General features: G+C 34.8%; 2 protein-coding genes and 1 long non-coding RNA gene across 5 annotated transcripts; 1 reads left to right on the top strand and 2 right to left on the bottom strand.

Moving 5' to 3' along the window:
• Positions 1 to 417: 417 nt before the first annotated feature.
• LOC113505441 lies at positions 418 to 5713 on the bottom strand. Of its 2 annotated transcripts, XM_026888119.1 has the most exons (6): positions 5517 to 5713; positions 5071 to 5248; positions 3987 to 4028; positions 3427 to 3537; positions 2932 to 3153; positions 418 to 2063 (listed from the first exon to the last, which is right to left on the bottom strand). In XM_026888119.1, the coding sequence occupies exons 1-6, from the start codon at positions 5585 to 5587 to the stop codon at positions 1023 to 1025; spliced, it is 1665 nt and encodes a 554-aa protein (XP_026743920.1). In that variant the 5' UTR covers positions 5588 to 5713; the 3' UTR covers positions 418 to 1022. The 2 variants fall into 2 exon arrangements, with proteins under 2 accessions (XP_026743920.1, XP_026743921.1); XM_026888120.1 differs by lacking the exon at positions 2932 to 3153.
• A 177-nt stretch (positions 5714 to 5890) lies between these two features.
• On the top strand, positions 5891 to 9535 carry LOC113505443 (zinc finger protein 33B-like). 2 transcript variants are annotated; one of them, XM_026888123.1, is made up of 6 exons: positions 5891 to 5923; positions 6789 to 6927; positions 7042 to 7192; positions 7538 to 7630; positions 8323 to 8448; positions 8523 to 9535. In XM_026888123.1, exons 2-6 carry the CDS (start codon positions 6901 to 6903, stop codon positions 9515 to 9517), a joined length of 1392 nt encoding a protein of 463 aa, XP_026743924.1. In that variant the 5' UTR covers positions 5891 to 5923; positions 6789 to 6900; the 3' UTR covers positions 9518 to 9535. The 2 variants fall into 2 exon arrangements, with proteins under 2 accessions (XP_026743924.1, XP_026743923.1); XM_026888122.1 differs by lacking the exon at positions 5891 to 5923 and having other exon boundaries at positions 6582 to 6927.
• A 1386-nt stretch (positions 9536 to 10921) lies between these two features.
• On the bottom strand, positions 10922 to 12972 carry LOC113505640. The gene is made up of 3 exons (XR_003401644.1): positions 12865 to 12972; positions 11965 to 12135; positions 10922 to 11410 (listed from the first exon to the last, which is right to left on the bottom strand). It is a non-coding gene; the product is annotated as an uncharacterized LOC113505640 (long non-coding RNA).
• Positions 12973 to 14831: the final 1859 nt, after the last annotated feature.

The following is a 14831-nucleotide window of genomic DNA, read 5'->3' as shown; positions in this document are numbered from 1 at the left end:
CATTGACTATAACTTTTAAGACGTGGGTTATGTATAAATTAAAACTTGATCATCAAACATAATGCTTGGAAAGTCAATACTCAAAACTTACTTTATTGCTTCCATAATGTAGTTACAGGTGGTAATTTTAGGTACAATGATCAATTATGGACCCTGTAGTGCACAGCATTAATCGAAGTCGTTTATGTCCTTCAAGGATAAGATAGAGCTTTTCATACGTCCTTTATTAGCCTACCATCGACCGTGATAACGTGCAAAAAAGTACTTTCAAGTTTTTCTGATTTATTTACCTTTATCATTTCAAATCCAAGATATACAGACTAAACTTTGCAATGTATCTTCTATCACTGGATCTGTCTAAATGCAGGTGACTTAGGTCTTGGAATTAGCTAGATAAATTGAATAAAAAAAACAATGTTTAACGAACATAAATATTTTTATTATTCCTTAGCTTTTGATTTAAGGCGGTGAAATTATATTTTTTGATTGGATTGAGTGTAGTCAATGTTAAATCGCATTCGATTATAAAACTAATAGAACATAGAAAATTATCTCAGGACAGCTATAATGTCGCGCCATGCGTTGCAGTGGACAGGTAGCCTTTTTCAAGGTGGTTCGCTATGCGGAGAAGATTTTTAAATAATATTTGACTTCTACCTAGATTTTTCGCACCATTCTAAATTTTAAAAACTTAACAACGATCACAGAATTCACACATAAACATAAAAATTAAAGAACGATTAGGAAAGTGAAAGCATTCGTTTTTTTTGGCATACGTGTGAGTAACCTTTTAAACTTCCGGATGCCGGTAGTGTGATGTCTTTAGAGTATATTTTTAATCATAAAATCACTTTAACTAAAAACGTATTCTTCGAACCAGTTTCCTTGTTTGCCATTGATAAACTTTACTATTTGGCCCCAGATTCAAAGCACGATGATTTTTGTTGATTTCCTTGATTAATCCAAATTAATCAAATATCTTCAGGCACACTTAATACGTTTCCCTTTCCCAGTTTTCTCGACTAGTCCACTTCAATAATATAGATAAACTTATTCTGATTAGTTTCATCGGACTTTTTAAGCACCATTTCTAGAGGTGTCTCCTCAATGACATCTGTGCTCTCGTGTGATGGTAAAATAACATCACTCTGTAAAGTAGTGTTTGCATGATCTGGATCTTTAGGTGTATATACTTCTGTGATAAGAACGGAATTTTTGTTTTTCTGTGCTACTGGTTTATCTTCTATCGAGGGAGAAACTACGTCATTTAATATTTTATTTGGTTTAATTATATTTTCTTTGTATTTTTGTCTTTCTATAATTAATTTATTGTTATTTTGTAATTTTGGCCGATTGATGTTTAAAGGAGAAACGACTAGCATCAAATTGTTAGATTTATCATTTGTATTATGATTTCCTTGCGATTTCGTTGAGATGGCTGAAAAAGGTAGATGTTCAGGGGTAGACGTAGTAACAGGAGGCCCTCCTCCCTTCGGTCTCGGCGCCAATACGTGCGTTCTTGTTGTGATCCGATTTGAGACAGCCCTACGTTGGTTAGAAGAGCCCTTCAGAGAAACAAGCCTACGCTGCAATATATTGCTCTTATTATTAAAAACTGAACTTGTAGTACATCTAACAGTGCCGCGTATTTTACCATCTTGAGATAATCCAATTTGTTCAGTCACCATAGAAATGTCTTCAGTTCTCAACGATTGATTAAGAACGGAAGAGTTGGACCTATTTACGATTCCACATGCCTTCCTAGAGACAGGCGTTTTTCTATTACGTAGCGATGGTTTGACTTTATTGGAAATTGAAACGGAACGTTTTTCACCAGTCAGAGTACTAAAATCTATTAAGTTATTCGATATTTCACTTTTTTCAAGAATAATAGAACCTTCTTTATTAAAGCGAATGTCTCCTCTAAGTGTTTTGATTATAAAGGTTAGTTTATCAATTTTTTTGTCCCGTCTTCGGGCTCTTTCTCTCCAACATTTTGCATTCATCTTGAGTAATTGACATTGTTTCATTAGCTTTTCAATTTTATTTTCCAGGCGTTTTATCTGAAAAATGAGAAAATATCAGAATGTAGAAATCCATACATTTTAAAAGAAAAGGCTAATGGGTTCGTTGCCTATACAAAAGAAATGCTTGTGTGATGAGCACGATCATTTGTTTAGTGTCAGGGTGCACTTTATCTATTATATGTATGTATTTAGAAGTATGTAAATACATTTGTTCATTAGTTTTAATTTTTCTTTGCTTGGTTTGAGACCAGATAGAGGTGTGCGAAAATTGTTTAAATATATCACTTAATGAAAATTTACAACGATTATAATCAGTTCTCCAATCCCCGGGCATGGAGAACCACTTTCGCTACAATAATGAAATGAAATGAAATGAAATCATTTATTCTGTAAGTAGGATATATCATCACTTTTACATGTCTTATTTTTTTGAGAACGCTGGAGTCGACATTTCCTATCTGACTACCCTGAGAAGAAATGTCGAAACAAACTCAAGGGGTAATATTGACTGGCTTTCAATTGTTTGACAATTGAAAGCCAGTGTGATTTCTGTGTCAAAAACTATCCAACAAGATACCGCCCAGAAAAGCAGGGAAGGGGACAGCTAATCAATCATTGACATATTGTTTGATTATCAACTAGTATTAAGTGCGACCTCAAATTTTATTTTGTTATTGTTCTGTATAATAATAAATAATAATTTTGTAAACGGAATGACAGCGTGCCGCTGGGGAATTTGTTGCGCCATTTCTTCTCTCACAGCTAAAGCACTTAGGAAGCGGTGACGGGTGGGCAAAACTGGGCGCTGTCCAATGTAATCTAACCTTCAAAAAGTGTTACTTAGTAGCCTAATCTGAATAAATGAATTTGAATTTTGATTTTGATTATTGACGGAACAACTTACAGTAATACTTTCGCAATATTGCTCTCGTTTCTCGACTGCCAAAGGTTTGCCTTCCGTGGCAGCTTGTGATTTCAGGTTGTTCTCACGATTAATGGTCATGGAGGCAGGGTAGTCTTTATTGCTGTGAGCACTGGTGGGGCTCGACGCACGCGATTCCCTGATTGGCGTCCAGGCCTTGGCAAACGTAGTGCAGGGTTCTATACCGCGCGATGGATTGATAGCCTAAAAATATTAGATTTAGATTATATATATTACAATTGAATTGGATTGAAGGAGGAGAAGGATCTTGCCTGATTACGACCGTTTTGTGAGACGATTGTACAATTAAGTGATGTTTATATATTCTAATCTTTACTTCATTTTATACATTAATTTATTGTATTGTTATGTCCGTCTTAGTGTATACGTAAAATTCTATGTTACTTCAATAAATCGTTAGTAAAGTGAGTTACTTAGATTAAATTTAAAATAATTTAATAAACAAATGATAAAAACCTCTTCATGCTGTGTATCTTCCCGCGAACTGTCATCTGACTGCGCAGGACTAGCTGTATCTGTGTCAGTTTGTGCGATACAATCGCTTGTAGTTTTGTTTGTTCCGCTTTCCTAAAAATAAAATAGTGCATCCCTACTAATATTATAAATGCGAAAGTGACTCTGTCTGTCAGTTACGCTTTCACAACTGAACTGATTTTAATGAAATTTGGTACAGAGATAGAGTTGACCTTGAGAAAGAACATAGGTTTTATCCCGGACTTTTGAAGAGTTCTCTTGGAAACGCGATATAACCGACATCGACGCGGGCGAGGCCGCGGGCGAAAAGCTAGTTATTTATAAAGAATCACTTCCACTCTTGGTCAAAACCGTACACTAGCATTTCAGGAAAATGTAACTGAAATACAATCTCAAAGTTTCGCCTTGAAATGAGTTAAAAGAAACTTTAGTATCAATAAAACATATACATATTACGCAATAAATTAAAAGAAGGTTGTAGTAAATGCAGGATAATTCATATAAAAAAATCTAAATATATTATAAAATTTCGGTTTCCTTACCACTATACTTGAAGTAGATTGTGGGGAAGTGATTTTCCGGGGCTGAAAAAATCACATAATAATTAATAAAAGAAAATAGTACGTAAATATTTCATATATTTCCTCAATACTGTTATTATATCCTATACTTCTATACTAATATATAAAGCTGAGGAGTTTGTTTGTTTGTTTGAACGCGCTAATCTCAGGAATTACTGGTACAAATTGAAAAAATCTTTTTGTGTTGAATAGACTATTAATCGAGGAAGCTTTTAGGCTATATAACATGAAACCAGTTTATAAATGAGGTTAAATATTCAAATTTATTATTTGTTTTTATTTTTGCTATTTTTTTTTCAAGTTTTTTTATAGCGTTCTGTGCCCAAAGATGTACAACGTACGCTATTACCTACTACGGTTCCGTTGTCCGTCAGTTGGGCCATTCGACTATCTGTTTGGACGTGTGTCGTTTGTTACCATTCTGTATCTCCTGAATTGTGATATAATATAAATAATATAAATCTTGGGACAACTCACACACGGTTATCTGATCCCAAGCTAAGCAGAGCTTGTGTTATGGTAACCAGACAACTGATAAACTTACTTATATATTTCTAAATACATACATATTATGGATAGATTACACCCAGACACAGAACAAATGATCGTGCTCATCACACAAACATTTGTTCTGGGTGGGAATCGAACCCACGACCTCCGATATAGCAGTCAGGGTCACTAACCACTAGACCAACAGGCCAGTCAAACATCACGCTGCAACTAATAGGAGCGAAGATACAATGGAAAATGTGGCAAAAACGGGGAAAAATATTAATCTTCGAGGCTTTCGTTCAAAAATTCCTATATCTTCTAACCATGCGGACGAAGTCTCGGGCAACAGCTAGTAACATATATAACGTATTAACTGTCCCCGCTAACATTGTTTTGCCATAAAAAAAATTCTAGAGAGAAAAGAAATTTGGGCTATGATAAATAGATGCTATGCTATTCCCTCACCTACCCAATATGGACCTATTTGGTGAGAATGAGTGGAGCCGTTTTGGAGGAGTTCAATTTCTTAAACTGTGACACCTGGTGAACCTACCATTACATTCAAAGTAGGCACTGCGCCGTCACGTAATCTCATCACATCCAGGGTTTTGTTAAAACAAGATTCTCCGAAGTGCAAGGAGCAAACATTCCACTGTTTATGTTTAGGGTTTATATTTTCAGAACCAATATATTGCATCCATTTCTGCTTCAAACTTTCGTTCGCAGGAAATCTGTGGATGAATATATCATCTTAACGTATTTTAAAAGCTTAATCAATCTTATCGATACTTGCGGACATCGCACATCACTAGTCACACTTGACAGTTATTATTGTTTGTAAATAATGCAATTTGCAATTAATTAAAAAATGAAATTATAACGCTGAAAGCCACATAAACATGACACAGGTTTCAATAATCTTCAAAAAAGTTATCTTTTAGCAATACATTCTTCTACGACTACGACAATACGACTGAATTCTTGAAAATTTATACTTACTTGTGCAATGTCAAGCCAGGGTGATTTTTGTTTTTTCTCGCACCACATTGTTTTATGCTACACGAAGGCATGTTGTTCCTGTTTCTGTCTAAACGCAGAACACCAATATAACTTTTCAATTCATCAAAAACACTTTGAGCCAGCAACTGTATGACAGTTTATTGACAGCACAACTACCATGAAGCTTGAATACTTTAGTACAAAATTAAGTGCCCCCTTAGATAAAGAAATCTATAAATCTATGGCGCCCCCGACACGCATTGACAAGACTGTGACATTTTGACAGTTTTAGATATCTCTCTTTACTCTTGGTTAGTTAAAAAGAGATAAAACGCTTTTGTCATGTGTGCGTCGATAAGTTAGATACTTGCCTAACTATCCTACTACTATTATAAAGGCGAAAGTTTGTAAGTTGGATGTATGGATGTTTGTTACTCTTTCACGTAAAAACTACTGAATGGATTTGAATGAAACTTTACCACAATATAGCTTAAACATCAGAATAACACATAGGCTACAATTTTTGAGGTTTCTAATGTGAGGTCGTAAAAAAACACATTTTTTGCGCTTACATTGCAAACGCTGACTGAATCCTACAAGATAGATAGAAGGTAGGTATAAATTATAACTTATATCTTCTAACCACGCGGACGAAGTCGCGGGCAAAAGCTAGTTCTTTATAAAGTAGAATGAGCAGAATATGCTCCGTAGACAGAGGAACTAAATATGCTCACTCCTTATTTTTCTAAGTACTCTACCTACCTATGCTACCTACACTATAATTTTAGGTCTGCAAGACAGAGATGAAATACCTTTTACCAAATTCCAGTCCCTTGATTTTCAAGATATCTTAGTTCCCGTACACAGGTCATTTATTTTAAACAGCAATGTATTTTAACTATTATATTCTTAGGAAATATTCTCAAGTGTGCATCTAGTACCTCTAAATGAACATTCGGTAATTTTCGTATGAAATATTTTATCAAATTATTAAACATATGTTAAATTAAGAGAAAAGGATAGAAACCATTATGGGATCTCATAAGAATATAAGATGAAACACCTGTGTATTTAGTCTGTTGTGTTATCGAATCAACATAACTTTTCTGTCATGTATGTCAAATATGTTTTTTGTTGTTTCAATGTTTTCGTACAAAGCTTCAGAAAAACGAATAAAATATCAGTTTTATCAATGAAACATCATTTTATACTTATACTATAACAACCGCAACACCTTTCTAAACTATTAAACATGGATGTTAATGAAACTAGCGATGTAGAACTAAGACAATCACTTATTTGCCGATGCTGTCTACAAGGTGGTTGTTGTAAGAATATTTCATCGGAATATTATTATTCTGGGGAAATAGAGAAATACGATGTTATGCTGAAAGATACTTTTAATATACAAGTAAGTTATTTTCCATTTTGCTAATAATTGGGACCAAGTTCAACCGACTTTTCCTTATTTTTACGGAGTCATTAATAATTATTTTATTTCTAATTAATATTACTTATTTTTCAGTTGCTTCACACTGAAAACCAGGCTGTCAACTTCCTTATTTGTGAAGGATGTATCACAAGGTTACGAGATGCAACCTCCTTTAAAAATATGGTCCAACAAAATGAAGAGAATTACAAGAAAATTATGGAAAGCTTTAAATACAATGAAAAAGGTAAAACATGAAATAAAATGTCATCTCAAAATTTGTGAAAATTTTCGGCTTACATTTTGATCAATACAGACAAATCATTACATTAATATTATTATGAATAGAAAGCCACACTATTTGAGAGTACAATAGGTTTTATAATAAGCCAAAAGATCATCCTAGCCTTTTTCCCAATGATATTAGGTTTGGTTTCCAGTCTAACAGGATTCAGTTAAGTACCAGTGTTTTACAAGGAGCGACTACCTATCTGACCTCAACCCAGTTACCTGGGCAACATGATGGCCCCTTAGAATAACTCAAAACATATATGCATGTAAAATGTTATTGCTCCAAAAAAAAAAATTTCAGGTTCCAAAATGGCGGACAATGAATTGAAGATTGAGGATATAAAATGTGAGTCTCCGTTGATGGAACCAGCTGAAGAAAGCTATGATGATGATGGTGAGAAAATAAAAACTTTATTAATGATCCTTGGAGCTACACATAAAGCTAGGCACTCAGCTCTGAAGTGTTGCTAGGGAGATAATAATCAGTGGGCTGCAACGTATTCACATAATATTAAGGTCAATTGCAGGCTGGCCATAGCTCATACATAAAGGCCAGCAATGGTTGCCATGTTTATTATTTCAACTAGCTATTGCCCGCGACTTCGCCCCGGTAGGTAGAAGATATAAGTTATGATTTATACCTGCCCTGTTTTTTTCACATTTTCCATTGTATCTTCGCTCCTATTAGTCGCACTATGATGGTTTATAGCCTAAAGCCTTCCTCAATGAATGGTCTATTCAACACTAAAATAATTTTTCAATTTGGACCCATATTTCCTGAGATTAGTGCGTTCAAACAAACTCTTCAGCTTTATATATTAGTAGTATATATATTCAGAAAATCCTGCGATAGTAGACTGCATGGATAGCCAAGTAGTTAAGATCCCCAAACCCAGAGAGCGCGTCGAGTTGTCCATTCCTCGTTTGTCCTGAGTTTAGGTGTCTTTGTGCATGTGAATTGAATGCTTGTGAAACCCTCGCTAACACAAGAATTTAATTTATGAGTGCGGGAGTCATTAAAAAAAAAAGAAACAAAAAAGAAAAGAAATAAGTTTAATATGTAATGTAGAATGCAATATATTTCAGAAATCCTCGCAAATATTAAAATGGAGATCACGCAAAACGACTCCATTTTGAATTCCGAAACGGGAAAAAAGTATGCGTATAAAAAGAAGACTAAATTGAAAAAATGTAAAATTGATTCCGATAAAGGTAAGACGTCCTTACGGAGTACGTGTTTTTTTAAATTTTGCTAGATTGTTAATTTCAATGTATTTGGTTCACAGGTTTATCATCACATAAAGATTGGTCAAAAATACTCGAGAGACGCGGCAACGGTCCTATACTCAGAGAAAACTCTTTAAAACTCCTTGCTAACTCAACTATTTTCGTGTTTCAATGGAATAAGAGTCGCTTCCGGTGCTTCTGTTGCAAAGAGCCTTTTTGCGATGTCGACGCTCTAAGGGAACATACCAACACACATACCTTAAAGTCAATCGAGAAAAAAATTATCGACCAACAAAATCGATTAGTAAAAGTTGAAATATCGATACTGAATTGTAAATTATGCAACCAAAGTATCGACGATTTGAATTTATTAAGAACGCATTTAATAGACGAACATAATTTAAATTTTGAACTAGAAGAAGACTTATTAGTACCTTTTAAAATTGGCGGGGAATTATCATGTCAGCTGTGTAAAGAGAAATTTACGGTTTTTCGACTTTTAAACATTCATATGAATAAACATTTTAGGAAACAGGTCTGCCATATTTGTGGCGCGGGTTTCTCGAACCTAGTGTTTTTAAATTTGCATAAAACGAGGTCGCATAAACCTTTGAAGTGTAGGCAGTGCGATGTTACCTTTGCCAATAAAGCTGATAAAAAAAATCACGAAGTTAATGTCCATGGTATTAAGTTTGAACGTAGATTACGATTCCCGTGCCCGTATTGCTCGGAAAGATTTTTCCAAGAGAATTTTCGTGTTTTACACTTAGTTGAAAAGCATGGTTTGAAAAAACCTGAATATAAATGTGATATTTGTTGTAAAGTATTTGTTACGAAGAGCCTTTGCAATAATCATTTTAGGAATGTTCACTTGAAGGAAAAGTCGCACGAATGTGACATCTGTCATAACCTATTTTACACGAAATCTGACGTTTCCCGCCATAAAATTACGCACACTGGGGAGAAAAAGTTTTCCTGCGTAATGTGCAATAATCCTTTTGCCAGTAAGGATTCTTTAAGACGACATATGAAGAGGACTCATGGGGTACATTAAAATAATAAGGACTATTAATTTTGTGTTTTATTTATTTATATTTTTGGTTTGTTCTATGAAAAAACTTGAACATTTCATAAAATTTCCCAAATGACGAATGATTGCGAAACTACTATTACTATATTTAACCACCTAAGTGTATCTAGTCTTTTATAAGGCGGAAACATACTTATTTATTAGATAATAATTATACTGAGTTCACAGTATAGATCGCCTCTAGTCGAAAATGGCGCGGTACGATTGGCTTCTGTCAAGTCTCGTAAAACTACACCTACGTTCTATTTTTACTACTACTTCTCTCTCTCTATTCTTATATTCAAACAGGGCCCCAATTCCCCTATTTACAATGGCCGATGAATTGATGGAAATGGGTATTCTCCTAAGCATTTAGACAACACAATCAATAGAATTTCATTTTATTGAGTGAGTATTCCTCCCCGCACTGAATTTCCAATTATTGTGTTGGCAAAATGATTAGGACTAGGAGAATACACATTCCATTCATTCATCGGGCCATTACAATTGTAATTAGCAAAATCGAGGCCCAGGATGAATATGCATAACCGTAGTCTAATAAAAAAAAACAAACCTACCAGAAATCGTCTGCACTATCATGAAAATGGCGAATAGTGAAATAATCATTCTAAAAGAATTCATGGTTGATAATTTAATTACTTATACTTACACACGAGATTAAACAGCAAATAACAGACTAGGAATTTTATACAGAAATAGTGTGTAAACTTGTTCCGAATTAATTTTATTGTCGATTTTGCGTAGGAAACTTAGGGACAGGTGTTTTGGCAGACAATTAAAACAATAGCAGATTTGAAAATTCTCAAGGTATTAGTTACAACTACAGTTCTTGCCACAACTTGTCCCTGTAATTGTCTTCTGGGTATAGTAGGTATAATTGACGGGCATGTTGGTCTAGTGGTTAGCGACCCTGACTGCTATACCGGAGGTCGTGGGTTCGATTCCCGCCCAAGACAAATCTTGTGTGAATGAGCATGATCATTCAATCAATCATGTTCTGGTGCCTGGGTGTAATTTATATATAATATGTATGTATTTAGAAATATATAAGTAAGTTTATCAGTTGTCTGGTTACCATAACACAAGCTCTGCTTAGCTTGGGATCAGATAACCGTGTGTGAGTTGTCCCAGGATATATTATATTACTATTTTATAATTTAAAAAAAGTTAATATTTTTAGAAAGTAGGAATAAGTGGGATGTTGCCGAATAGCAACAGTGCGTGATTGATTAAAAAAACTTACCATCTATCTATGTTATATCATAGCCACGCAAACGAAACAGCTGCCTAGCTGGTGTGTATAAAAAAAGCATTTTCAAAGACACACGGAAAGGATGCATGGGATAGATAAGTACGTTAAACAAAGACTTTATTGTTTTATCATTCATTTATTTATAATGGTGTTTAGTCAGAAATATAGTACAGTTTCGTCGACATTTTCAATCGACTTCATAAACGAGGTTCTTAAATCTCGAGCCTCTGACTGGATGAACCGATTTTGAAAAATTTTTTGCATAAACATATTTTATGTCAAAATCAACAAACAAGCACGCTTATGTGTGGAATATTTATCAATTCCTTCAATTTAATAAGTAATAACTCTCGTGAAGAGGATTCATAATAATTTGACAATGGTTAACAACAGCTGGGTCGTGTGCCGCCATCTTGTTTCAGGACTCCGGTAGGGTATAAAACGCGTCAGTAAATAATATTTTAGCTTATAATTAGACATCTAATATGGCGTAAAAAGGGACGAAGAAATTATATTGGACTTGCAGTGTTGCTACTGAAGCGCTTCGTTACTTAATTTGAAGTTTTACTTTCGATACGTCACGTTTTTTCCTTACTGCCGATTACCTGTAAGCAAAAGTTTTCGTTAATTCGATATTAAACGTTTTTAAATGAAGCCTCCTTCGCTGAGGAGTTTAATTCTTGTGTCGCGGATGTTTTCACAAACATTCAAGTCACTTACACAAAGACACCCAGACTCGGGACAAGCATTCGTGGATCACACAAACTGCTGCAAGCTGCCCTACGCGAGGATGAACTCGCGACTTGTCACACATGGATGGTCTAGCAACTATTATTATATTATATAACTATTATTATCAATCTTGAGGTTCTAAAAGAGTTTTATAGTTTTAACTTCAACATAAATTTCTTTTTTTCTAGTTTGATGCAACAAATTATGATTTTTCCCACGTTTTTATACACTCACTTCTCTTGTTTGTCGCCGCGTTTTTTGAGTCACTTGATAAGCTAGCAGGCTGAAATTTTCAGGGCAGCTTCAAACCCGATGACAATGCAATTTACAACTACAAAAACGGCTTGACCGATTTTGATAAAATTTGAATACAGTGACATTTAAAAACGTGGGTATTCAGATCTTTTAAATCTATTTATTTTCTTACTGCACTCCTGCTCCGCGACACAGGCGTTCCTTGCACCATCGAACAAGTATCCCCGCTTGCAACTACACCCTATCTGACACTCGAGAGTACAGAATAAATTTTTCTCGCAGTTTTGGAAGCAGAAGTTGCTGCAATCTGACTGTTCAGCGTTTCTGTCGCCATTGCATTGCGCTAAAAACAAAAGAATGACAAGATTTTTATTATTTTGGTATGTAACCAACAGCACAACATACATTTAGTACAAAACAGGAATAACATCATTACTCATAAGCGGCGTGCATGCCGGGCCTGTTGGTCTAGTGGTTAGTGACCCTGACTGCTATACCAGAGGTCTTGGGTTCGATTCCCGCCCAGGACAACTGATGTGTGATGAGCATGATCATTTGTTCTGTGTCTGGGTGTAATTTATCTATAATATGTATGTATTTAGAAATATATAAGTAAGTTTATCAGTTGTGTGGTTACCATAACACAAGCTCTGCTTAGCTTGGGATCAGATAACCGTGTGTGAGTTGTCACAGGATATACATTATTATATTATAGATACACACAGCATTTACACTATATTGAAAATGCTGTGTTTGTAGTTACTATTGTTGTTTTGTAGTAACTATCGTGAGAATGATTCATTATTAAATGATGCAACGGTTTACTCACGCATATTTATCGAGATTTAAAAATAAAGCAGTTTTTGTTAAATTTCACATGGACAAAGTCGCGGTTACATCTAGTATCATATAAATAGGGGATAGACTTCGGTTTAGCAGTCATGTTTACTAACCATTATCAAACCAGGCTGTACAATGAATACGTAATAACCGGCAGAATAAAAAAAACATCTAATATTTAAACAGGCTGAATATACATTACCTTAGTCTAATAAAAAAAAAATCAACTTACCAGAAATCGTCTGCACAAACATGACAATGACGAATAATGAAATAATAATTCTGAAAGAACTCATGGTTGACAAAATTAAATGCACTGCGTTTTAAACTGCAAATAACAGATAATTAACTTGCTTTCGTCTTTTTATACAGACAGTTATACAAACTTGTTTAAAATAAGCAAACATTATGTTTTAAGTCAACCAATCAGTGTTCCGTATTATATTTGTTGTTGATTTATGTGTTACGTAAGATAAGTTGGGATTTTTTTGTTATTTATAAAAGAGATTTAAGGATAATGATTTCGTAGAAGTATTTTTAGAGATATGATATAAAAGGATTCTTGTTATGTACACGATGCAACTTTTGTCAGTATTGTCAAAGACGACTTTTTTCAACAATATGTGTGATATTAAAAAAACTTTCTTGCATTGACTGTTTTTTTGTCGAAAATAAATGAATTTTGTCTAATCGCTGAAAGACGCAAAAAGAGAGAGGTTATAAGTTTTACGTGTCTGATTGTGACATCGTTCCTTTTCAACGAATCGACTGATTTCAATTAAATATTTCAGCTAAAATTTCAAAGAAATATGTGCCAGTGTTTTTTGACATCTATACTTCTATACTAATACTAATATATAAAGCTGAAGAGTTTGTTTGTTTGTTTGTTTGTTTGAACGCGCTAATCTCAGGAACTACTGGTCCAAATTGAAAAATTCTTTTTGTGTTGAATAGACCATTAATCGAGGAAGGCTTTAGGCTATAAACCATCACGCTGCGACTAATAGGAGCGAAGATACAATGGAAAATGTGAAAAAAAACAGGACGGGTATAAATCATAACTTATATCTTCTCCTACCCACGGGAACGAAGTCGCGGGCAACAGCTAGTATTTGATAAATCGGGTGTGAAAGTTTAACTGTCGGTTTTTTTTAATCATCTAAAAGATGAGATCATAATTCCTAAAACCGGGGTTTTGTATCGCAGAATACGTTAAGGGGCCCTAAAAACTGTAATTAATATAAGAAACCTTTTCCGGTAACTTATCAATATAACTAACAATTAACAAGTACTTATGAATTGTCGAGTAAACAAAAAAACTAGACTTGGTAACTTAGTACCTGCAATAAAATGTTGACAGGTCTTTGAAACGACACTGTCATTTAACCATTTTATCGTTATGGTATAGTTACCGGCACGGATCTTGAGCGCTCGGCGGAAGAGTGGAGATTACTTTGCGTATCGTAAAATAAAACGCCAATCGTTGTGCGTACTCGTCGTCTTGCGGTGCATGCTACTGCAGCAAAGAACGAATTTCAACCAATCACGAGTGACGGCTAAGGCGCGATGCGCCGCGGGACAATCACTGCTCTAGCCCGCCCCGCGCCTCACTTCATACCGCAAAAGTTACACAAACAATCACTTCTGCGCAGGTGAAGGTCAGCGCTCAAGATCCGTGCCGGTAACTATATCACATGAACATAGGTAAACGGATGGCGTAAGCGCTTGTTCTACGCGAGGATCTAGCCCGTGAGTTAATGTGCAGTGGGTGTGGCGTGGTAACTTAGCTATCCGTGTAGCCGTAAATTATAACAATCTATATATTATCATTGTTCTTATGATCATTTTACTGGAACTAATTTTACAAGGATAAAAAAAAAACATTCTTGGTTTGACAATATTTGGGCGCCATTTTAAAATCGTCAGAATTGAAGCATTTACAACCAAGACAGTTTAACGAAATCTCGTAAGGCCTGATTCGCACGGGAGCTTTTTAAACGCCCGTTAAAAAAGCGTTCAAATAGAAACAAATGCATTTCTAAGTACATGTTCGTTTCATTTCCGTTTGGAATCCCAAAAATATATGTAATACATACATAAACGATAAAATAACGTTACCAGAAACAGTTTTATTTTATCTTGATTCGTCTTTGTGTCGCGTGTTTTGAGTTCAAATACCTTTTATCTTGTTAAATAAAT

The sequence above is a fragment of the Trichoplusia ni genome, chromosome 26 (assembly GCF_003590095.1).
Source record: "Trichoplusia ni isolate ovarian cell line Hi5 chromosome 26, tn1, whole genome shotgun sequence".
Lineage (NCBI taxonomy): Eukaryota > Metazoa > Arthropoda > Insecta > Lepidoptera > Noctuidae > Trichoplusia > Trichoplusia ni.
The sequence above is the reverse complement of the archived record's forward strand: the minus strand, read 5'-3'. Positions and strand labels throughout refer to the sequence as shown.

Excerpts from the sequence above, each read along its gene's own strand:
- LOC113505441 (XM_026888119.1), bottom strand. The coding sequence starts at position 5,587 with ATGCCTTCGTGTAGCATAAAACAATGTGGTGCGAGAAAAAACAAAAAT. Across the intron at positions 4,029-5,070 it reads TGCCTACTTTGAATGTAATG|CCCCGGAAAATCACTTCCCC; the intron begins GTAGGTTCACCA and ends TGATTTTTTCAG. Across the intron at positions 3,538-3,986 it reads AATCTACTTCAAGTATAGTG|GAAAGCGGAACAAACAAAAC; the intron begins GTAAGGAAACCG and ends TTTTATTTTTAG.
- LOC113505443 (XM_026888122.1), top strand. The coding sequence starts at position 6,769 with ATGGATGTTAATGAAACTAGCGATGTAGAACTAAGACAATCACTTATT. Across the intron at positions 7,631-8,322 it reads AGAAAGCTATGATGATGATG|AAATCCTCGCAAATATTAAA; the intron begins GTGAGAAAATAA and ends AATATATTTCAG. Across the intron at positions 8,449-8,522 it reads TAAAATTGATTCCGATAAAG|GTTTATCATCACATAAAGAT; the intron begins GTAAGACGTCCT and ends TTTGGTTCACAG.